The following is a 24535-nucleotide window of genomic DNA, read 5'->3' on the forward strand; positions in this document are numbered from 1 at the left end:
GTACATTTAAGATCAAATAAATGGTTATTGTTTTAATTTAATGTTGTTCTAAGAATCGATAAAAAGGTTAAACTTACGTCTTACTACATTGATTGCTATTAAAAATAAGTATTGTCTAAACATTTCAACATAGTAGTCAATGGTTTTAAATGTATAGAGTTCCTAACATTATAAAATATGTACCAACTGTGTTCGAATGGAATACTACAATTATTATTAACTATCAAAACGGTACCCACTGCATAGGACAAGTTTATCATGGCCGTCAATGCATTTGAAGAGAACATTAGACGTCTTAATTGTCCATTAATTATCCTTAAACAAATCGCACCAACATCGATGATATAGCGAGCTTATTTACCCTCCAGCAATTTGTGTTGGTATTGTTAGTAGTTGATTAAATTTTTTTTATTGAAATAAACCTATAAAAGAATAAATTGGAATTGATGACTGTCGTAGGCACATCGAAATATAGTACCTAATGGACACTCATTTTATTTTTATGACACATCATTTATTTGAAATTAAGAACCATCGATTATTGTAAATACCTAGCTACTTTAAACGAATATTTGAATTGCTTAGAATACCTAACGTTCGCTTATAAAATCATGTGTTTTTGTATCTTCATATAATAATAATGTGGCAATTATAGGTACTGATCTTGAGATTTCGAAAGTTTTACACACCGTATATTATTTATAAACAAACATCAACAGATCGTAAAACTAACAATATTATTATTATTACGTGTTATCGTCGGAAGTATACTGTCGTTAAACATATTATGATCATTTTTCAATAAACTTATACCCACCTACGTATTTGGTATCACGGAAAAAGCACCAAAAAAATCCACTAAAAACAATTTAATTATAAATATGAACGCATGTATACATAATATATTGTGTTATAATTTATAATTATAAACTGTCTTATATTGAGTCATCGTTAGGTAGTTAATGACATAACCTACAGTAAAAAAACATCAGTCTTAGGTATATTATATATTTATATAAGAATTAGGTGGTATATTATAGATGGTAGTACCTATAATATTAGTTTGTTGCTCAAGTTTAATACAACAGACACTTATGGACATACTATTTTTTTAAATTATTCATCTCAGTAACATCAGCTACTAGGTCATTATAGTTATTATTATTATCTGTTATTTATACTATGTACTATTTAGTATTATGTTTTTTCGAATTATAATCAACGAAATATTTTTAAAAACATAAAATAGTGGGTACAATTGTATGGCACTGGCATGGGCTTTTATTTCCGTAAGCTCTTTCTAGCCTACTATGTACATGATAATCTTTTAAAATGTCAAATCAAATCCAGTAACCTGTAGTACACAAAAGTGTGTACTGCAAAAGACCTTGAACCGTGCAGTACATACTGCAGTATAAGCGAACACAAAGTATTAAAATAATACGTATGGAAAAACAACAAGAGTGTATACGAGCACCTATAAATTATAAAATCAGTTAGCGACCGCATCCGTCGTCACAAATTATAATATAGAGTCGCGCTGTCGTACATTATATTATTGTTGTTTTGAAGGTACGGCCGGGAAGACGACTGTCTATCTATGGATGAGGTTTCGTGTGAATTTCTCGTCACGTGTAAAATACATCATGTCGCGTTTATTTGGCGCGGAAACACAAAAACGCCTTATTCGTCTAATAATTGTGTGACAGTAAACGAGCGAATTTGCTGTATCGTAAAAAGGACTTTAAACTCATAAAGCCGTATACATACTACATAGGTATACATAGTGATAATGCTACCTACCTATATAACGAAATAGGTACATGTGTTATACGGGTGCGATATAATATAATTGTATATATTAGTAACGGTATACGTTTTTCCTGGTACGTCGTCCTGGTACGGTATACGGGGTGTCCCGAGAGGATTTACCCACTGCTCCCGAGAAAATAAGTATATATCATAAATCTGTTTCTCTAAATTAGACTCACAGAGACAAAGACTACGCATAGTTCATTTTTTAATTCAACTGATTTTTTTGGTAAAAAAATTAAAAAATTAATGAAACATTTTGAAACGACTGAAGATCCATTTCGTAGAGTTTATGTTTCTGAACATTTTGACCATTCAACATTTTATTTTTATAAATTTAATCATTTTTTTAGTTTATAAGTAAAACAACAAAAATCGTATTTTGTCCGGGCGGCTGGTCCCCCTCTACGGGTAATGGGTATATTCTCACGGGACACCCTGTATATTATATACGTGTAGTACACATGTGTGTGTGTGTGTGTGTGGTAAATAATGGGGACGTATAAAATTGCACTAAAAGTTTATATATTGTACGCAGCGTTTCGTCGATCGATCGACGACGACAAGTCAAAAACTCGTCCACAGCTACACCAATAATATTATAATCTTTTAGCGTTTCCAGTGGATTCCCCCCACCTTTTACAGTTGAACGAAAAAGAGAAACTTCGCACATTATTCAAGTGTTAATAATCGTGTAAGACGTGTTCCAAACAGGTTGTTATAATATGTCCGAATGTCAATATATGGACCAAAAGAAGGACTAAGGATCCCTCCAAAAATCAAAAAGGGACTAAGGTGTAAAACGCGATGTTTATAAAAGTAGAGGTAAACAGATTATATTATTATAGAGACGTATACATTTCTGCAGAAGGGACGCGTCGAAAGGGATTAGCTGACGAGACGACACTTCAGAGAATAAAAATCTTACCTGCAGATTGTCGCGATGACAATGGCCCGCCGGGACGACGCCACTGCCGTTTCCGCCGCCCCCGGAACCGGGGACAGTGGCGCCAGCCGGCGACGCGGCCCTCCCGTTGAACGTGCGATACGGGTTCCTGCCGCTGATCCTCGTCGAACCGTTCCTTTCCAGCCTGTCGGCCTGCTGCTTTTCCGGCGTCCGTCGGCGGTGGCGTGAACGTTGCTCGTCCCACTGCGACGATTCCGGTATGGCCGGAAGGTCGACGACGGTCCTCTCTGATGGCGGTGGCGGCGGCGGCGGCAGCGGCGGCGGCGGTTTGTGCATCAGTGGCGGTGGCAGCGGTGGCGGCGACGATCGCGGCGGCAACAGTTGCTGCAGGGGCGGTAACTGTTGCTGCACGGGCGGTAACTGTTGCTGTAAGGATGGTAACTGTTGCTGCGGCGGCGGCGGCGGCGTGTAGGCCTGCTGCAGTGACGACGGGCCGCCGAAACGAGGACGACAGGCGCCGTGGCCGGGCGAGGACGAGGAGACGGCGCCGCCGATCACGAACGCTTTGGCCGTCAGCGGCGTGTCCAGCGCCAGCGAGTCGGCTTGCGACCACCTCCGGCACGACCGCATCTTCGGCTTGTTCTGCAACAGCAGACTGCAATTGTAATAGTCGTCGTCGTCGTCGGCGTCGGCGTCGTCGTCGTTGTAACCGTCGTCGGTGTCGTCGCCACTGCAACGCGTTGGTCGGCGCGCCGCGTTATTTACGGACCGTCTGACGACGAACGAATGAGGTCTACAGCTGAGTCTGGAAACGATCACGTGACAGGTTACAAGGATTTGTCAGATAAAAATAATAATAACGACAATAATTTGTTGGCTTGTGTCATAAAGTATAATAACGTCTAAGTGGAAGGTACTATTATATATATAATATTGTGGTACGACGTGTGAGTTTAATTTTTAATATTATAATTAATCGACACGCCGGGGCTACGTGTAGATGTTGTGCCGAATAAATAAATTGTCCACGTGTGAACGCCACAGCCCAATACCGTTTCGAAATCGAACAACTCAATATTGCGTTTTGTGACTGGGTAGTTGTAGTGAGTTCTCGTTGTTTTAGCGTCCGTTTTTACGATGCGAGTACATAACGATGTACACATTTACTAGTGAGTTATAACTAAGGGGGGAGGAGAGATGGGTACGTCGTCGAAACGTGTAAGTCACTCGTACATAAATGACTCGACGAAGCATAATAATATTATAGTATACGAATCGCGCCAAAAAAATCCGTGATAAAAAAGTCCTAGGAAAAAAAGTCCGAGACGTAAAAAGTCCGAAGTAGAAAAGTCCTAAGCCTAAAACTCCAGGATAAAAAAGTCCAGTACATATGTAACAATATTGAAAATAAGTAATTTAAAAAAAAAATTCAATGATTTTAGTTACTTATATACCTAGTATCATTAGTCATTACCATTATATACATGATATATTATAATGATTTTTCAACTTAATTAAGAATTAACTATCTAATTAATTATCTTCACTAAAAAATTCCGGTATATATGTATGTACAACAATATTTAAAACAATATATTTATTTTATCCTATATATTTTGCAAATATCTTGCTGATATAGATACCTACAAGATTATTTATTAATTTCGTCAGATAAATCATTTAGTTACAATTTATATTTTATATTAATTACTAGTTGGAAGTTTGATTGTGCGTCACATCATATTTTTCTTTTTATCTAATTATAAGCACCGGACTTTTTCCCCACGGACTTTTTATGCCTCGGATTTTTTAACCACGGACTTTTTTCCTAGGACTTTTTGATAGGTAGTAGTGTACCATTATAATATACACACACGGTACTTTTTTTTCGATATTTAAATCGAAATTCCACCATTTAAACGATAAAAATGCATCTAAAAACTACCTATAATATTATAATATGATTAAATGAACTGAAATAACTGTTCAAAAAATATAACAAACACGGGCCATAAAAATTAGGGACCCGTAATTATTGTTATCCGTCAATTTCGCCGAACGAAATACAAAGGAATGTTCGGTTTGCTGCTAGCACATAATAATATAACATATCAATTTATGTCTTGTTAACAAAACGGGCGTCTGCACACGTGATGTGGGTACTGTGTTTGGCTGATGCCGATAACATCGCATACAATGTATAATAAGGAGTTTTTTTTGTATAGGGTGGAATCGAATCGTGGTGATTTTCGTGGAAATGAAACCATAAAAACTTCTCGACCCTTATTATGGAAATAATTCGCCGGCGCTGGAGATTTTCGTACACACTATTATATCGGTGCATGGGTATAATATTATACAAAAGTGAAAACCACGGGGCGTGCGGCACGTCTATACAAGATTTGCCTTTTTTTACGATGCTTAGGGTGCGTAAAACGGTCATAATAGCCAGCTACACACGTCGGATTCGGTACGGCGAGTTTAATATTTTTTCATGAATTCAAACAATTATTGTTATTATTATAATATATGCGTATGTCATTCGATATAATAAAAGTTACAGAACGAGCGAGAAAGAAAAACAACGTCGCGCGTTTAGGTCTGGGAATAGGTTTTTTTTTCTCGATCTTATCGATCGTCGTTTCGGGGACATTTGACGGACATCGTCGCAACAATGTCGTTGGCTATTATCACTATTAAAAACGATTTCCTCTATTGTTTTTCGTGGTCAACAGTGGCCTTGCACGTGAACAGTATGTAATTCAATAAGTTATAAACAAATCGCACGACCACAAAATAGTATACGCGTAATACATGTCGGGACGTACTTGGAAAACACGCACACACACTCACATTGATGTTGTAATGCAAAGAATCCATTACGGTGCACAATGTTTTCGGACCCAATACAGTCAGTCAGATAGGGCCGTCAACCATGCGGAAATCGCGGTCGTTCTAATTTTGAACGTGTGAAATGTGTATTTGATTACGGTCAAGTGGATAACAAGTCGTAACACAAGTATCCCGAACGAATAATGCCGGAATGGTATGATGTGCAGAGAGTTTGGTGTATCGGATTTGAAGCTATGAGTCTTGTGAGTTTCGATTATTGTGTGGGTAAATATACAATTTATAAAAAGATATACTCGTGTAAATAAAAAATAAAAAATATTCGTATTACTGTGGTCCGGCTCAAGAACAAAACTGTTTCTTTTTGGGTAACAAGTCGTAACACAAGTCTCCCGAACGAATAATGCCGGAATGGTATGATGTGCGGGGAGTTTGATGTAGGTATCAGATTTGAAGCACCGATGGCTATGAGTCTTGTGAGTTTCGATTATTGTGTGGGTAGGTGTACATTTTATGTAGGCACGCGTGAAAATAAGAAATACAAAATATTCGTATTACTGTGGACCGGCTTGCGAACAAAACGGTTTCTTTTCCCCCTAATTATATAAATATGATAATATCTATATTCTATACTACACGATTCCTAATGTTGTGAGTATTTTTCTCAGTCTGGTTCGTATACGATAACGCGCACATTATTATAATACACAGTATTATTGTTCATTAACGAGAAAAGAATACACAATAGAAAAAAAACGGCGTGTCGATTAAAAAAAATTAAGTAAATAAAGTACACACGAGCAGAATGAAATTGCTGACATATTTTATACATTTTTTTGCCCTCAACATACACAGGATTTAATATTATGTAACTCACAATTTTTTTTTGCCAATAATATTATCATCATGTACAACGAGACTGGATACCTACTATACAACATTGAATAGGCACACTCTTTTGGTAATTATTACTAATTACCTTAGCTTTTATTAGAACGTCGGTCTAAAATATGTATTTATGCGTCAACCTAGCTGTGGGTACACATATACCTGAAGCCATAGTTTTTCCCACAGTATTATTATCTCAGTCGTAATCTTCCGATTAAGATAAAGTAAACATTTTACAGGGGGGAGGGGAATCAAACTGTGACCGCTGTAGTGCACAGCGTGTAACGACAATTCGTTATTTATTACCCTTTTTTTTACACTCTTTTTTGTGTAATTGCACACGCCGATCAATTCGTATGGAATTTATTTTTTGACTTTTATTACGAAAGACTGCTGCGTCGATGTTCACTCTATTCATAATTCATCGTGGTGCTTTTTGATACTTGGCATTTCTCCGCGATGTCCCTCCATTACAGCAGTTGTAGTAGGAGGGTTGTCTGTAGGGGTGATAGTGAGAGAGTGAGAGAGAGAGAGAGAGAGAGAGAGAGAGAAGGTGAGAGAGAGAGAAGGTGAGAGAGCGAATGGAGAAGACGCATAGTATATACGTGTGTGTGTGTGTGTGTGTATGTGGCAGTTCTAGAGATATTTATTTAACTTGTTGGTTACCCCAGGTGTTCTCTTTTATGTTTATGATGCTTATGCATACATATTTTTGAGACACCGTGCAATTACTTAAACAAGTAGAATATTTTGTACTCAAGTTGCAGCTTAGATTTATAGTCGTGGAAATGAAGGTATAGGTGGGTATACTACAAGGTTTTCGTGTATAATGCGAGCTATTCATATCTATCAATTCTATCATTTTGTTCGAGACGTTCGTTATAATAATATTAAACATATCCACGAGCAAAACACTATACTATATTGTTGTTGTTTATTTTTTTGTGTGTAATAAAGTCTAGAGTATATTTTTGTTTTTTTGGAAATTTGCACTCTAATTATTACTATCCATATTTTTTTTTTTTTTTTTTGTTATGTGGGGAGAGGGTTCTGTTAGATATTTTTGAGAGTTTCTCCTATGTATGATACTACTACAGCTGCATACCCAACCACAGCTCCGGGTACAATTAATTTTATCTGTGTGTTTATATAACTAATGATTTTTGTTTTTAAATAGTGTTTTAACCGATACAATAATAAAATTTCTAATCTACTTTACATACTGGACACATTTAGGTACGGTTAATTGTTCAAAGTGTTTTTTAATTTATGTATGAATCACTCGGTGGTTATCATAAACCTGTTTTCTCTAGTAATAGCCACTCAAAGTTCACTCACATTGCACATAGTCAAACAGTGACTCTTATGCGTCAACAGACGACAACGATTTAGACGAAAACACACAATATTATAATGTTGTGATGCTTTGGATGGAAAAAAAGAAAAAACGATCAAAATATAAAAAAAAGTCGATTAAAATGTCTGTAATGGACGAAACAATCTAAACGTTTGTGAAACTAAAACTTGAAACGCGTTTAATAATTTTATACAATGTCGAAATAAAAATATACTAACCCACGATATTTCCGGAGATACCATTTTTTTTAAGTTCAAGTATTCAAAACCGTTTAGATAAATAATTAATGCATTTTTTTCTCGAAACATTTACATTTGTTAATAGATTTCATATAATTTGGTATAGAATGCGTATTCGAGCTACAAAGATATGCTGCAGGATGCATACAACGCAGATTCGAAATTTAAACAGTGCCTTAACAGTTAAATTACAACATACGCTGAATGTCTGCGTATGGTACACATAATCGGCTCCTATACGTTTGTCGTTTGTGTCAGATATTTTTATCGAGAGAAAAATGAATTATATAATATGTAAGTATTTTAGCTCGTTTCGCGGATAATAATATTGAACGACGGCGGATGGGTGGGATACGGAAATCGGGAATTCGGAACCACAATACAGTGAAACCTCTAAATAACGGACACTCTCGGTTACCGTAATTGTGTCCGTCATTTAGAGGTATCCGCTATTCAGAGGGAAAAAAAATTCTCGAGAGAAATTAATAACTAAATAATATTATGTACAACATATAATATATAATAGGTATGTATAATAATGATGTAGGTATGCATATTTGTATTATTGTAATTATAAATGAATAAATATCAATTGTATACAATATATTGTTATATTTAAAATTATGATTTCGATTCTCTAATCCATTTTCAGTCCAAGTTTTGTAAAGTAGGTCTTTATTAGCTATGATTTCCGCGATTTGCGTTTTGCTAACACTAAACTTTTCTGCGAAAGCACGAATACCCATATTTGTATTACACGATCGAAATTCAAGAATCTCAATTTTTCTTTTAGACTTAATCTTTTTACTAGCCATTGTACTAACAGACGTTTACAAACACGTTTTAGAATACGTCCGTTATAGAATGTTATAAAATCACGAACACAACTAAATATGAGTAAGATAACTTCACAGAACATAAACTAAAAAAATATTTTCATCGTCGCGATAGTGGACGGATACAAGATAAACCATACTATACTACCTACTGTACATAGTCAGCAAAAAAATAGAAATTAGATACCTAGATAGATTGTTATTTATTAAGGCATTCCACGATTATTCTATGTTTAAGAGAAAAATTGTCAAAAAATCAAAAATTAAATTACCATAAAAGTGTCCGTTATTTAGAGTGTCTGGTGTTTAGGGGTTTCGTATATAACAATGGTGAAAATGTCGTCGTTCCCATAAAAACGTCCGCTATTCGGAGATTTCCGCTATTTAGAGGTGTCAGTTATGGGAGATTTCACTGTATTTATAACCGAATTCGTTGCAGATATTTTATGTAAGAAAAAATTCAAATATAATGTAGTCTCCCAGTGGTGGTGTAAAATTGTAGAGGAGGCTTTGAAGCATATTGCATGTTTAAAATATTTTTACCAGCACCCCTTCGTCGAACCAAAATAGACAGCGGAGACCATTAATAATTATCAAGTACAACAATTATTAAAATTTAAACATTTTGTCATGATTTTTGTGCAGTCGTCTTACATACACCCAACCGGATCCTGCCACCTACCCATCTACCCATTTCAGACATGAAGCAATTGCTTCCAACAGTTCTATATCCCACTGTAGCCTTATTGTCATAAATCCGAGTATATGCTAACCATATTTTTGTAAAGCAAACTTCACGCCCCCCTCCCCCTCCTCTGCAGTACACCTAACACTTATATACACGTAATCGACAAACTGCAATGTAATATCGAGACTTGTCGATGATAAACTATCGTCGATCGCACTCACCGGTCGCCGTCGTATCCGGTGCAGGCTGTCGCGGTGCTGACGATGCTGTTGTAACCGTGGTCGCTGTACGACACGGACGAACGATCGCTGCCGGCTCCGTCGTCGGCGGTCCCGCGGCCGGACGAACCGCAGGACGACGGCGTCTCGGCAACGCGGCACAGCGACGACGGCTGCAGCAGCCGGTGGTCGGCGGACAGGTCGAACGCGACGGGCAGCGAACACGGGCCCGCGGTGTCCTGCAAGTCCTGTCCCAGCAACGGCGACGGTACGTAGAACGTGGACGACCCGTCCGGGGCCAGACTGGACGGGCGCGCGCTGCCGAACAGCTGCAGTTGCGGTCGGCGCTTGTAGCTGATGTTCAGCATGTTCAGCCGGGCGCGCAACATGTCTTGCACCGTGGCCGCGGCCGCCATTGGCGGTGACAGCGACGCGGTCGAATCGTCCGACGACGACGGCGACGGCGGCAACAGCGGCCCGTCCACCGTGGCCGATTTGTCCTTGCCGGTGCCCGTGTTGAACGACGAACACCGACGCCGGATCTTCCGCCACTTTTGTCCCATGTTCTTGTTCCACAAGCTGACGTCTGCTGAAACACGGCGAAAATGACAGTTAATATTATGCGAAGTGGGGGGGTGATCCACCGAAGTGACCATAAACTCACAATTTCGAGAAAAAAAAAATTATATTTTTACGATTTTTTATCGTTATTGTTGTTGAGTTTTTTTTACTTTTCGTACGTAAGTTTTTAATCTGAGAAGTAGAATAGCGAGCACTATATTACATTAAGATACGGATTTCGAAAGAGTTGTTAATTAGTTATTTAACTTATAACTTATAAGTTTATAGTCATTTAAAGTTTTCATCAGCTGAGTGTGTGGTGGAAACTCGACATTTTGCTTCCAAATATTTTTGTGACTAGAGTTCGAAAGTTATAAGAATTTGTTTTTTTTTCAATTGTTCCTATTTACAGATTAGCTTTACGTTTGTTTTATATTATATTACGTGTTTTTGCGGTATTAGTACACAACATTTTACTTCGTTGCATAATCTTGTTTGGTATTTTTTACATTTAATATGTTGTTTTAGAGTTTTTTATTCGTTGAACTCTCCTTATAACTAATTAACTTTTCACTACAAATGGCGCCTTATTGATTTCATATAGGTACGTATTATATTGAATATATAAAATGGATTTTTAAGTATAAAAAAATTGTTTAGGTAGGTTTAACTAACTAGCGGGTAAGAAATATATATTTTTTATATTCACGTAATCGCGTTGCAAAACGATTAAGAGAGAATAATGATTTATAAAAACTCTAGACCTGTGGTATACAGAGTGATCCATTTAAGTGTCTTCAGTCGTTCTCATAATTTCTCAAGTATCATACTTACTCGATTGTATATCATTCCCAAACAAAATTGTTTACACAATTATTATGATGTATCAAAAATCAAAATATTTCAAAGGATATTTTTATTAGGAATATAAAATTAAAAATTTTGCCGCCATTTAAAAATGTTAACTAGCTTTCGAGCGTGGACTCTTAAATGGATCACCCAGTGTACCTGGATATATGTATTTTATATTGTATAATATTACAGTCGTTCGATCTAAACTCTGAGTTATTACTAGGTAGGTAACCTATATACTATAAAATTATGAGCGAGCGTCGTGATGGATATATATAATTATTGCAACAAGAGTAAATTATAGACTCCTATGTATACAACGTTGAATTAACCAGTAAATATTAAAATGTCAATTAGAATTTACCTCAGAAAATCCGTCCAAGAGCGAGAAATATATAAATCATATTATGACTCTTTAAGTTATAAATGTACTCGTACGTACCTATATGTTGTACGAAGGATTAAGATGGTTATAAATATGTGTCTTTTTAAAGTTCATTGCTTAAATATGTATCCACACATGTGACATTTAGAGCTTATACGCAGGTTAGGGACCATTTCTAGATCGATTTTAACTTCTTCTATAATAAAATAAATATAAACCAATGTCGGGTACAACGAGTACTACGAGTATGTTATGATTCTTTTTGCGCTTCTCTCCAAGTCTAATAAAATAATATACCTTACACGATAAATGCCGAAAGTGTACCTATTATTCTTGTATACTTATTACAAATTTACAACTCATGTAGGTAGTAGGTACCTAATAATATATCAATATTATACAGAGGAAGAACTAATCAGTTTATGTTGATTGTACGCTATAGATACCATAATATTACTATATTATTATATTATTCAAAATATTATGACTATCGGACGATAAGTATAAAATGCAAGAACAACGTGCACCGAACGTGGTTTCAAATGCGTTTATTTATTTAATTCGTTCACGGCGGCCTCTGCTTTGGTAAAAATGTCCTACAATTTTTTAGCGCCTACTCGTGGACCCGATGAAACGTCATTGTTTTCATAACTCACGCGTGCCGTACTCGAAAACTATTTTATAATAACATTTACAACAGGCAGTTCAGAGGAAATACAAATTATAATAATATGCGTATCTGGATCGGTATGGTGTTAATTGCCGTCATCTCATTACATCACACGTTTCATCAGGCTCTCATATTAATATATTATTATAAATTATTATAATATATTGTAAGCGATCGTACACCAAAGTACGCAGTGCACATGGCACATTAAAATTTATAACTTAGGGTCGGTGTGGTTCTTATATATTATGTCGAAAAGTCATTTTCGTAACACAACGTTAAATATTATTCGGTTTAAACAAAAAAATAGTATACACAATAGTATAGTTTAATCGATTCCTCTAATTGTAAAATTGTATTTTAATTAAATGAAATTTGAAAAGATAAAATAAAAAAGAGTAACTGTCGTTCTATATGGGCTAAAAAAAAGAAAAATTATATAACAAGATATATTATTTAACAATATATTATAACATTCGGCAATGGTGTCTAACCTTAAGTTGCAATAATGCTTCAGTTATTCTTATTTGCAAGTATAATGCTTCGTATTTACTTACTAAGTATAGTAGCGAGTATGCTCTATTATGTTATTTTTGATTAGTGTTAGTTAGAAATTTGCAATGGTAATTATTGTTGAATTTTAAAACTAAAACGTTTATGGGTCATTTCACGATTAAAAAAAAAATACATAATACAAGATATTATATAGACGTCTAAAAACATGGACAAATAGTTTATCGATTGAACAAATAAATTTTGAAGTAAAATCATTCACTCAAATTGTTTTTTGTATCATCATGGTATTATGGTATTGCATCGTGCAGGATGCACGAGAATGTTTGACTTAAATGCATTTTAAATTATTGTTAGAAATGATTAAACAATTTAGCCAATTATGATAAGAAAAACAATTATAGTTTAAAGTGATGGAAAATTAATATTTGTTGATTATTTTTTTATTTAAAAATGAATAGATTATGAAAGATCAAATGTCAAATGGGCATATAATTAATTTTCATAATGTGCATATAAATACAATTATTTAGATAACGTACTGACGTTTATTATACACCGATATTTAGATTTGTAAATTCTAAAAAAAGTATGAAACTAGGTACCTAATTTATTGCATATTGTATCATACACATTAATTATTTATTTTGCAGGTACCTATATACTGTTGAACGTGACAAGTAATGTCAGTGTATATTTATATTATATTATTTAGTGTCGTATAGTAGATTAATTCATAAATTCATATTAAAATAATACGAATCAAAGTGTTTTAGGAATAATAATATCAAGAAAATGAATAATGCAACAGTTTTCGCACATTTTGAGTTGCCGGTCGACGGTCGTTAAGTTTAATTGGGAACGACCACGTCCTGAACTTATGATAATTAATATAACATATATATATAAATATCCAGATATATGAATAAACTATAATCGTGAAAGGAACACATGTCCGATGTCCCTAGTATTATTTTCTGTCATTTATTGTAAGCTAACGGTTCTGATAATCTCTTTATGTGTTTAAATGTAACGCGTGCAACACATAACAGCTGATTTCTAAACAAAAGCAATCATTGATTAATTTAATCATGTTATGTATGTGTTTTAATTTTTTTTAAATAAAAATAATTTAAATAAAGGCGTTGTCCCCAAGTAATCAAGTATCTAATATATAGAACACAGACAACATATAATGGAATATATTATAATGGAATTACATTAATAATTATTATACACTCAACACCGATTGTATTAGTATTAGAGATTTTTCGTCTAGTCGATTTACCATAAGTCATACGTTTTATAAGCATTTACTAAAATATAATATGATAATTGTTAATACAATGTTCATATATATATAGGTACTAAAATGTATAAATATCGATAAATGGAGCTAGCTAATCATTTGTAAGGGCTCGAGGAATGTATTATAGTTCTGACACCGATCGCGAAGAGCAAAACAAAATCTTATGACCACGCGAATGGTTCGAAATCGGGTTTGTGGTACCTACACGGTGAAATATTAGTTAAATACTTCAAGCAATTCAATACTTGGTGGAATCCATCGCAACCTATCGCATGGGTATCCGATTATGGGTAGGCATGTGTGACGTTACACCCAAGTGCTCAACGCGACGATGATCGTCAAATAATTCTCGTGTGAAATCCTTCGTGAACTATTTAATATTTTAATAAAATATAATATTGGGTGTAAGCAGATAGGTAATCGAGATTGATTATTAAATATAATGAATATCTCTCTTTGGCCAACATACGTCTTAATTCACGATTCTTTTTTAGGAACATATTATATGAACACGTGTGACAATCATGACCGACCACCGGGTTGTTCGTTAATAATATACATTTTTTAACGGGTGACAACATATGCCCGTATGAGGCACCGCGCTGCAGCACCGACGTCATTCCGTATGATAATTATTATTATTTATTATACACATAACAGATAAAGATGATCTAGGCACGGAGATATTACTCGAATGTTTAGAGACATCCTATTATCCTAATATAAAAACAACATTTTTCATTTTTGTGCATAAACATAATATTACTTATTATTAAATTAATTTATTAAAACGCATGACTGCATATATTTTTTTAAACAAAACATAAGGTAGGTATATGTATGTTGACCTCGAAAAACACATTTAGAAACTTAATACCATTTATGTAAGCCAAATGCGTTGAATTACTGTACTTTTTATTTATAAATAATAATGAGTTGATTGTTAGTACTTTTTGAAAACTATTTAACACTATACAAGCTCATAAATTGTCTTTAATTAGTTCGAATTTTCTGCGAAAAATTACCATAAGCTTAATTGCAATATTTAAGCATTGTATTAATAAAATGTTTATTGCTGTGCTCGACGTTATTAATAAGCAGTTAGTTTTAATCCAATTGAAATAACTATAAATAAGTCAAATAAGTAAAATAATTGCACTTCAAAACTAGATTTTATTCTTCAATTCAAACGTAATTTGGAACTTTTAGTTAGCGATTGAATTTGTTCATAAAGAGGTCCATCATAATGAGATGGTCGGATGATTTTGAACTTCATCAAGTAGTACACAAAATAAACACACGATACGTTGACGTGCTAGTTAGTGGTTTATTCATAAAGTGCGGTGCAGGATATGGATATTTATATGTTGTATGGAAAACGAACCACACACAATTACGTGCAGATGGCAACAAAAAAGAGAACATTTCAATTTATAATATTCTCAATTTTTTATGAACATCGTCAATGCCAAATTGTATACACGGTCGTCGGCCATATAATATACTGTCATTGAATTTTTACCCGATTGCCTTTCAATTAAACTCAAAGTAATTCAGCAATTCAGTTTCGTATAATATAACTTTTAAGTAAGTATATAGGATACTATAATATTTCAATCGAATTTATAAATAACTAATGGTATCAATATTAACTAATAAACTGTGATACATACAATACTATTATACACTGTAATATACTGTAATATTACAATAGACTAATTACGATTCGTCAAAATAGTTTATAATAAGCAAATATTTTGTGTCCAGTAATGCTTATATAAAGTAATATAATATGATACATAATATGTTTATATGTACCTTTAATAATAATGCCTGATAATGTTTTTTTTAATCTAACTGTATCTACCTATGGCCCGAGTGATTATGTCATATACACTAGGATCAAGTTATTTGAGAAGTTATTCTTAGAAATATGAAATATGAAATTGTCACTGCGTTGCAAGTTAGAAGTTCCACCGTAGAGAACTAAAAGACAAGAATTCAAGAAAATATGTCTTTAAACTTAGACATTGTTAGACTTAATAAGACTCACCTCGATATCAAAAGTATCTTATTATTAAAATGTACATTTTCATATCAATGTTGTTTTACTTTATTAATTAATACAGCTTAAATGTCATTCCACTGTGAGTTGTGATATATATTTATATATATATATTTTAAATTAAGTTTTGTAGTAGATATACAAATTACAAATGATTTTAATTATATGTTTCCTGTAATATTATTATAATGTTTTAATAATCGATCATTCCATTCATAGTTTCCATCTAAGTCTTTGTTCAGATTCTCAGCACAGCTTTTAGTAATATATACTTTAGTTCTACATAGCTCTGAAATTTGAAAGTTTAAACAACTTACCGAGTCATTAATCTTTAGTCGTTATATCTATGATTTAAGTCAATAAAGAAAAAACTCTACAAAACATTATTTCAAATTCGAATACCTATGATTAATACTTGTATTTATTGTTTATTATTTATTTATGTATAATTTAATATTTAGTAACGATGTTATAAAAATGACTTAAACTAATAAGCCGCAATATCATCTATTACATGTCACTGTAAAAGTACCTAACATATACAATCTTAAAGAACATAATATCTTTACCATTTATTTCGACGGGGATTTTAAAAGAAACGTAAAACTGTGTATGTACCTAGTCCAAATTAGATCAATAATTTATTTACGAAGAAATGCAAATACCAATGTCACATGTCAAAATATTTTACAAAAAAATATCTTTATTAGTTTTGAACTTTTGAAAATTATTAGGTAGTCGTAGTCATACAGAGTTCTGCTCGTAAGTACCTAACTATATATTTGAATATTTCTGATGAGATTCATAGTTGGGGAACGTTCAGATGAGTTTGACACGTATAACGTTTTGGAGACATTATTGAAAACGATATTGACGTGTGAAATGTCGCGACACAAACTTGTACATACCTGCCGAGTTGTAAACAACAATGAGTGTTTTAATTATTGCGCATACGATATAATATAATATATCACATTACTGCATTATTATACAGTATAATTTTCAAACAGCTACCTGCAGCAGCTCTTGCGAACCCTATGGCTGCACATTCCCTACGGTCAGACGATTACTGCCGCAGCGGGTTTGCCTTATACGACACTCGCGCCCGAGTAAATCGTGAGCACCTACTGCGCGTTTATCGCCTCATATAATACCGATCCGAATGCGATGGGGGGGGGGGGGTGTAAGGGTCTCCGGGAAATGTCAAGGGTTAATACAGCCGCGGAGGCGATCGAATCGCGGTATTTCCCGTCATTATATACACGTGCCGGCGCCCGTCCGTGTAAAACGCACACGGTCGATTGATCCCGTCAAGACGGAGACACGGACGACGACACCACTACGAGACAAATATCCGGTGACGGCGCGCAATGGTCCGGAAATCCATTCGAGCGGACAACGGGGTAGTTTAATAATAATAGTCACGTCGGAGGTGGCCGACGTTCGATTTATATTCATGATATACGCATAAAATCACACGCCAAAGTGCGCGTATATTATAATATTTTAATGTACCTGTATATGCACACGGCCGGGGAGGGTTTCCGTCTCTTCGACACATTTAGGCGCCAATAATGGGTACGCGGGGTGAAGTGCTTAGTATTTGCGGGAGGGGGAGGAGTGATATGAATTTTTGACCGTTCTCAGACCGTTGTTAACTGCATATTTGTATTGCTCTATCAGCTATATTATATACGACAAAAATAATCCAGAGGCACATGACATCCTCAGCCCCCCCCCCCCCCCCCCGTGGCAAGGTAACCTCCCCGGAGGCGCTGCAAACCCGAAACTCCGTGTACAATAACCCGGTAAAGTAAAAAGCTTATAATATATTTAAATATTTTATTATGCGAGTCGTCCTCGCGGGACGATGTGATATCGTCATCGGAAGGAACCGAAAGAATTATTGTAATCGTAGTTATTCGTATTGGTGATCTCAAAAAATGGTTTATACCGCGATTACTGCGATGTCGTTTTGTTTATACCAAGACATAGAGGTGCGTAAAAAAAAACTTCGCAGTATTATTATATTATGTACCATGACAATCAGCTGCAGAGCTCCCCGCAGCAATAGTCTCCTATACATACGTCATCGTCCTACTATATAAATATATATCGCAGTCTACGCTAGTCTCTTAAGTGCGTGTATATATATATATATATATATATATATATATATATACTTAATACATATTATATACATACAAGTTCACGACGAACGGTCACTAAGAAGTAATGTGCTTGTCGTGTGTTTCGTATAAAACCCGTCAAACAGCGATAAACGTGCATTACTATATTATTATACGTTGTACATAACCTAACCTATACCGCTGCAGTAAATGTTTGACACCATCGTCACACATATATATATATGTACAAGTATTAAAGTATATTTAATGCCATTAAACCGTATATATATACAAATGCGCGTACATAATATAAGCTCCGCGATGGTGACTCGGCGGCTCTGGACGACGGACGGCTCAATAAACGAGGACTTAGGCCGCGTAGTAAACGTATCTATGTGTGTGCGTCTAGAGGGGGCGAAAAACGTTTTAAGCCTACCCGTCAAATAATGCATACACATAATAGTCTTGAGTGGTTTGACGCCGAGAACATTACACGCCGACCTATACCCACGCTTATTTATATATGTATTATATATATATATTTATGTGTACACGCTATATATAGGTATTTTTTATGAACCGTCTTGCACACATGCACCACAGCCACGTAATAATTACACGCCGTAGTCGGTTTTTTGTCGAAAATGGTCGCGACGTGTCCGCGATATCGTCGTTGGGTGCAGCGTACAATAAAATATCCGATTAAATAATAATCCGTTCGATTATAGAAAAATACAACCGACGCGATAAAGGTACATACGTTCTACGTTCTACTCTACATATTATTATTTAATCACTCTATCCTCCTATCCCAATCCGAGCGTCGCCTACGCGTGGGTATGTTTTTAATTTTCAATTTTTATTCCACCCGGGTGAATCGACGCGTATGTAGTATACATACAACACTATAGAAGTATTGAGTGTATAATAATAATAATAATAATAATAATAACAAACTAGATGATAAGACACTTAAAAGCCATGTACGTACACACTCGTTAATAACAATCGGCCTCAATTGTATATCAACCCACATCGCTCGCTGCGCAGCCGTTGAACCCCATAAAAAATCATATATTATAATCATATTATTAATAACCTAACGCGTCGTGCGCGATTTTAAGGCGTTATTATAATAATATATTACGAACTGTTCTCGTACTCTATACTTTATCATTTTACTTCAGAGTACTACTTACTGCAGTGCAACGTATCGTTATTGTACAAACACACAAACACCACAGACATATACATACAAACAACTACCGTTCGAATTCCTGCGGTGTACTCGTTTCACTTTTGGGACACCTTACAGTGCGTTAGAATGTACATTAGAATAGACGTATGTACATGATAATGATATGATATTATATGTATGCGGATTACCCACATTAACTAATGATGTTGTTATGTCTACACAGATAGGTGTTTCCGGTCACAGAAACAATAACAAGTCCTCGCAAGTAGGTATCATCCGATTTTCGTCGTTCACATACCGAGATAATATTTTATACACATCCCAGTGTATGCCCTCGCCATCGCCACGATCGATAGAGTATAATTATTATGAAAAAATTCCAATTCTATCATAATGGTTTGAACAAAAATATTATCTTGTACGTAACTATTATGCGTATAGGTATTATGGTATTATACGCAAATGAGGAAACAAGAAAATTCGTGTTCAATTAAAGCTTTTCGAATTGTCGGACGAATTAGTTCTTCAGTTTCTTGTGTGTATTAAAAAAAAAAGGATTACAACTTATAAACAATAATTAATGGTTTTGTATTATTACATACATTGAGCGGTATAATGACGCATAATATATTATCGTGTTCTTTTATAATAGAAATGTAAACATAACAAATTATAGGTAGGTACTAACTTTTCGAATTACATCGATTAATGAATAAAAACATAATTTAGCATTACCTATATAGGTGTATTTAGTTGGTTCAAGACAAGGAACGTGACTTATCTATTATTTGTTTTTTTTTTTTTTACTGCAGGCATAAGTACCAGAAATGATCGATCGGCGTACCTACTCTTCTGTTCCTACTCAAGATAATATCATTATTATAATCCCATCTGGACAAAGAAGAAAAAACACCGCTCGAGTGTGTGTGTAGGATAAAAGACAATGCTGCACATTACGAGCAGACTATATCGACGAAAAAAGAAAAGAGAACATAATAATAAATATACTCGTATTATATTATACTTAAATAAAACCGGGAATTCGAAAATGTTGTCGTGCGTGAGAACTCGGTGCGCGAGAAGGGTGTTTAATTCGTATGATGTGTTGCACCTATTATAATATAGGTACCCACATGAATAGTAATAATCATTACCGCCGTGGTTGTGGTCGTCATGCCAAACATGCGTATAAAATTGTATTTTTTCCGACGGTTAATTGTTTATGTTTTGTTTATGTCAACAACCGATGTGCTGTCTGTCTACAAATACGCGCGCGTGTGTGTGTGTGTGTGTGTGTGTGTGTGTGTGTGTGCGCGCGCGCGTTCGCAGTGTACGTTTCAGTAGGATTTTTTAGATTTTGAGAGTTTTCGATTGTTGGAATGGGAAAAAAACGAGTATTTTTGGTCTTTTGAAAATTAAAAAAATACCAAACAATACACAGGTAGATTGCGGACCGCGTAATGGTGGAAGCCGGGGGGGGGGCGGTACCATCGTCGTAGACGGCGCGTACAACCGCCACCGGACGAGAGCCGCCGCCGCCGCCGACATATGGTCCGTCTCCCCCATATAATATGTTTTACTCCTACATACGCACACGCACACATGAGGGTGGGCGCGTACGGTTTCAATGGGGATATAGGTATATGTCGCCGCTGGATGGAATGCCGTTTATACACGTCACGCAGGGGACGTTAAACCTGTTCGGGTATAATAATATAATAATATAATTATCGAATCTTGTTTTATCATATTTTGTCCCTGCAGGCCGCATCGGTGTACCCATATAGTGATGTGGCTAGCAAGACAGGTGTATGCGTATTATTATTACTATTATTCGTATATAATAATATTATGCTTCCAAAACATTATATAATATGAACTGACGCTGCATTATAGGCATAAACACGTTATAATGTGTATAACACATATTCATTTAATATTGCATCGTATACCCATGTGCAGTTTTATGTTTGATTTTATGCTGTCACTGCGCTTGACCGTTATTAGCAAAGATGTAAAGTAAAAGTGAATACGAAAAAAATAAAAATATCCGTTTTCATTTAGTGCTCGTCATGGGTGTGTTTTGTATACGGCGGTGTGCATAGACAAAACAAAAACCGTTTTCTCGAACACTGTGTGAATAATAAAATATAAATAACTATACAATTAAATGAAAAACGTGTGTAAATACATGGGGGATTGAGGGCGTGTCGGAGTCTTTAAGGGATGTTCGATTTCCGTTTTGTCGGCACAATAATATAATATCATCATCGTCGTCGTCGTCCCTTTTTACTATATCGCGTTACGCGACCGTTTGATATATATTATTATAATACAAAATACTCGGTACGTTCTCACGAAAAAAAATGCAATGGTTATCTGGGGCACAAGACCAACAAACAGAGCAGAAAACCCGCGTTAGTCCGTCGCGTTCGTTGTATTATTATAATGTATGTAAACGCAGTTTACAGTGTTTCACTTGGACTTATTCACTTAAATAGGTAGTAATAATGTGCTATATTGAGATTCGGTTTTCCGTCACTGAAAATTAATACGACCTCCCGGTATACTCTGTATAACGTGGCGTCTATAATAAGTATAGGTATCGTGCAAACGGTCTACGGAAATAAATCTACTCGGAAACTGTCGTCCCACGTACGAGGTTTTCAACACTCGTTGAAACGCAGTTATTAATATTACCTATATATTATATTGTAGTATGTATATTATGTTTAAAGACGATTTATGAAATTTACTATCGACGACAGTGTATAGGCTTCGCCCGCTTCGTGTTGGCTCGTGTTAAAAAACCACAATTTCCGTTGACGACCGCAGGTATTTCGTCGGCTTACAATAATTGAGACTTTTTAGTCGAAACCCAGGGACTATCCCAAAACACAGCTGCACATGAAATCATGTATACAGACAAAAACGTTGGCCGTCACTGGATCATTGCACGCACACACCGGAAGTAAAAGGGGACGCAGTGTATTGATTCTGTTTTGACGCACTCATCCTGCAATTATGTTTGTTTTTTATACTGCGCACTGTGCATTATCAGCTCCACACAACAAACGACTTTGGGCTATCTTTATTACTAGGGCACACTACATTGTCCAATTCGCCGAAACGTGTCCTTTTAAGGTGCTTCGCGAATCGCGGGTCTTAATCACTTTGCTCATAAAATACATTAAGATTTCGAAATGAGGTCATATGGAATTGCGGAAAAACAGTGAACGTCCATCAAGGTTCTGTGTTATAGAAAACTGTTTTGATCGCATATACATAATATATATACATTTATACACATATTTATATATAATGCTAAGGCCCGAGTGCAGATTAGAAATTCATGTCTGATGTCCGATAATTGTACTACGCAGGGACCCCGGGTCTATTGACTTAAAGTTTATTATGTGCAATTATATGTACAATATTTTGAATAATCGTTTTATTTGACCTTAACGTTTTCACACTCAATTGTCTCAATTACATTGTTAAGTATGCATACAAAATACAAATTTAGCTATTGAACCCGAAGAGCAAACTAAAAAGCTAAATTAATAATTTCTAATCAATTGGAACATTCTTAAATATTTTTACAAATAGTAACACGTTAAGTATGTATCTTTTACTTGATTTAGATTTGTATAAATGCATATTTTGATTGAATAAGTAAGTACACCTTGTAAAATATTCAAATGAATAATTAATGTGCAGATTGAATGTGAAATAAGTTGGTATCTACCTATTTAAAAGTATAATTTTTAATACCTACTGAATAATATTTAATTGTACTGCATCAGTATAAATATTTGAAACAATTTTGACTGTCAAAAAACACGAATTTAAATTATAATTTAGTTTGGTTAGTTTTATTTGCCACAGTCATACCTGCATGTAAACATTTTTGTCGAAAGTGGAAATAACTATATGATAATATAATATAAAATGTACTATGTATAACTGTAGAGTTTATTTAATTTTCAATATGAAACAACTTTTAAAAACAAATGTTTTATTCAATTGTAGTTATATTATATTTTAATGTAGGTATGCAAAAATTAAAATACCTATTGATATTAATTTAATCAAATAAAAAAAAGTGAGGTTCAATATGTTTTTTTTGTAATTTGTTAAAAATAAAAGTTATTGGTTGCTTCATTACTTGATGGACGTCTTTTATGCATACAACGAAGGATAAATAATATATATATATATATGTTATATCGAAACATACATTGCGCATGGTCGGCCAAATGGAACGAAAAGATTGTTATTGGTCGACCAACATAAGGAAATTGTGTAATTATCCGGTAATTATTATTGTTCTATGTCGGTCTATTACAGAGCATCCTAAAAACATAAAATGGATAATTTAAAAACTGAGATAAATTACTATATAAGGACAAAGGAGTTGAACGCACTATACTAAAGAACACACAATAAGTAAGTACTTATAATCCCATAATTCAAAACAGCAGCTGCCGTCTGTATACGTAATTTCTTTGGCACAACTAAATAAATATTTTTTTATTAAGAATTGTAAGCAAAAAATAATCTATCCTGTGTGGTGTTTAGGTAAGAATACGGTGGTCACGAATACGAATAATGTGTATGTTCATCCATATTTGATATTGTTATACATTATTAAGTCAATACATAAAAAAGGAAATTTTCTAGTACTTAACGTTAACAGCGTCATCGATAAAAAATACTTTTGACAATAAATTATTTAGTTGTAAACTGCATTTATTGTTTAAATATTTAAAATAATAACTTACCAAAGTCACAAGCCATGCATAACATAATCGTCCGATTTGTTTAAAACATAATTTAAAACAATATGAATATTGTATAACGAATTTTAAGCACGAAAACAACGTGGAGGTAAACACATAATACACCGGCAACGTGCGTCTGCAGTAGACATAATAATACTCGACTGTTCGCTATAGACTGACACGGATAAGAATAAAAAACCATTAAAATGGGATGGGTTAAAATGGGAGTGTTGCCTGTGTGGTTGACTGGTTTGGTCGTCTATTATATGCGCAA

The 24535-nt window shown here is 34.7% G+C and overlaps 1 protein-coding gene across 4 annotated transcripts in view; it reads right to left on the reverse strand.

Annotated features, from left to right (window-relative positions):
• LOC111030713 overlaps positions 1-24535 on the reverse strand; it is a 51560-nt gene that overhangs the window by 11199 nt on the left and 15826 nt on the right. Inside the window, exons 1-3 of one of the 4 annotated variants that reach the window (XM_022310366.1) lie at positions 24262-24481; positions 9799-10381; positions 2741-3524 (exon numbers count right to left, since the gene is read on the reverse strand). In XM_022310366.1, coding sequence (XP_022166058.1) covers positions 2741-3524; positions 9799-10381; positions 24262-24286 — 1392 coding nt within the window. In that variant the 5' untranslated portion in view covers positions 24287-24481. Of the gene's footprint in view, positions 1-2740; positions 3525-9798; positions 10385-24261; positions 24482-24535 lie in introns of those variants that run through there. The other 3 variants (XM_022310365.1, XM_022310364.1, XM_022310362.1) reach the window with 3 other exon arrangements.

The sequence above is a fragment of the Myzus persicae genome, unplaced genomic scaffold, assembly GCF_001856785.1.
Source record: "Myzus persicae strain clone G006 unplaced genomic scaffold, MPER_G0061.0, whole genome shotgun sequence".
NCBI classification, from domain to species: domain Eukaryota; kingdom Metazoa; phylum Arthropoda; class Insecta; order Hemiptera; family Aphididae; genus Myzus; species Myzus persicae.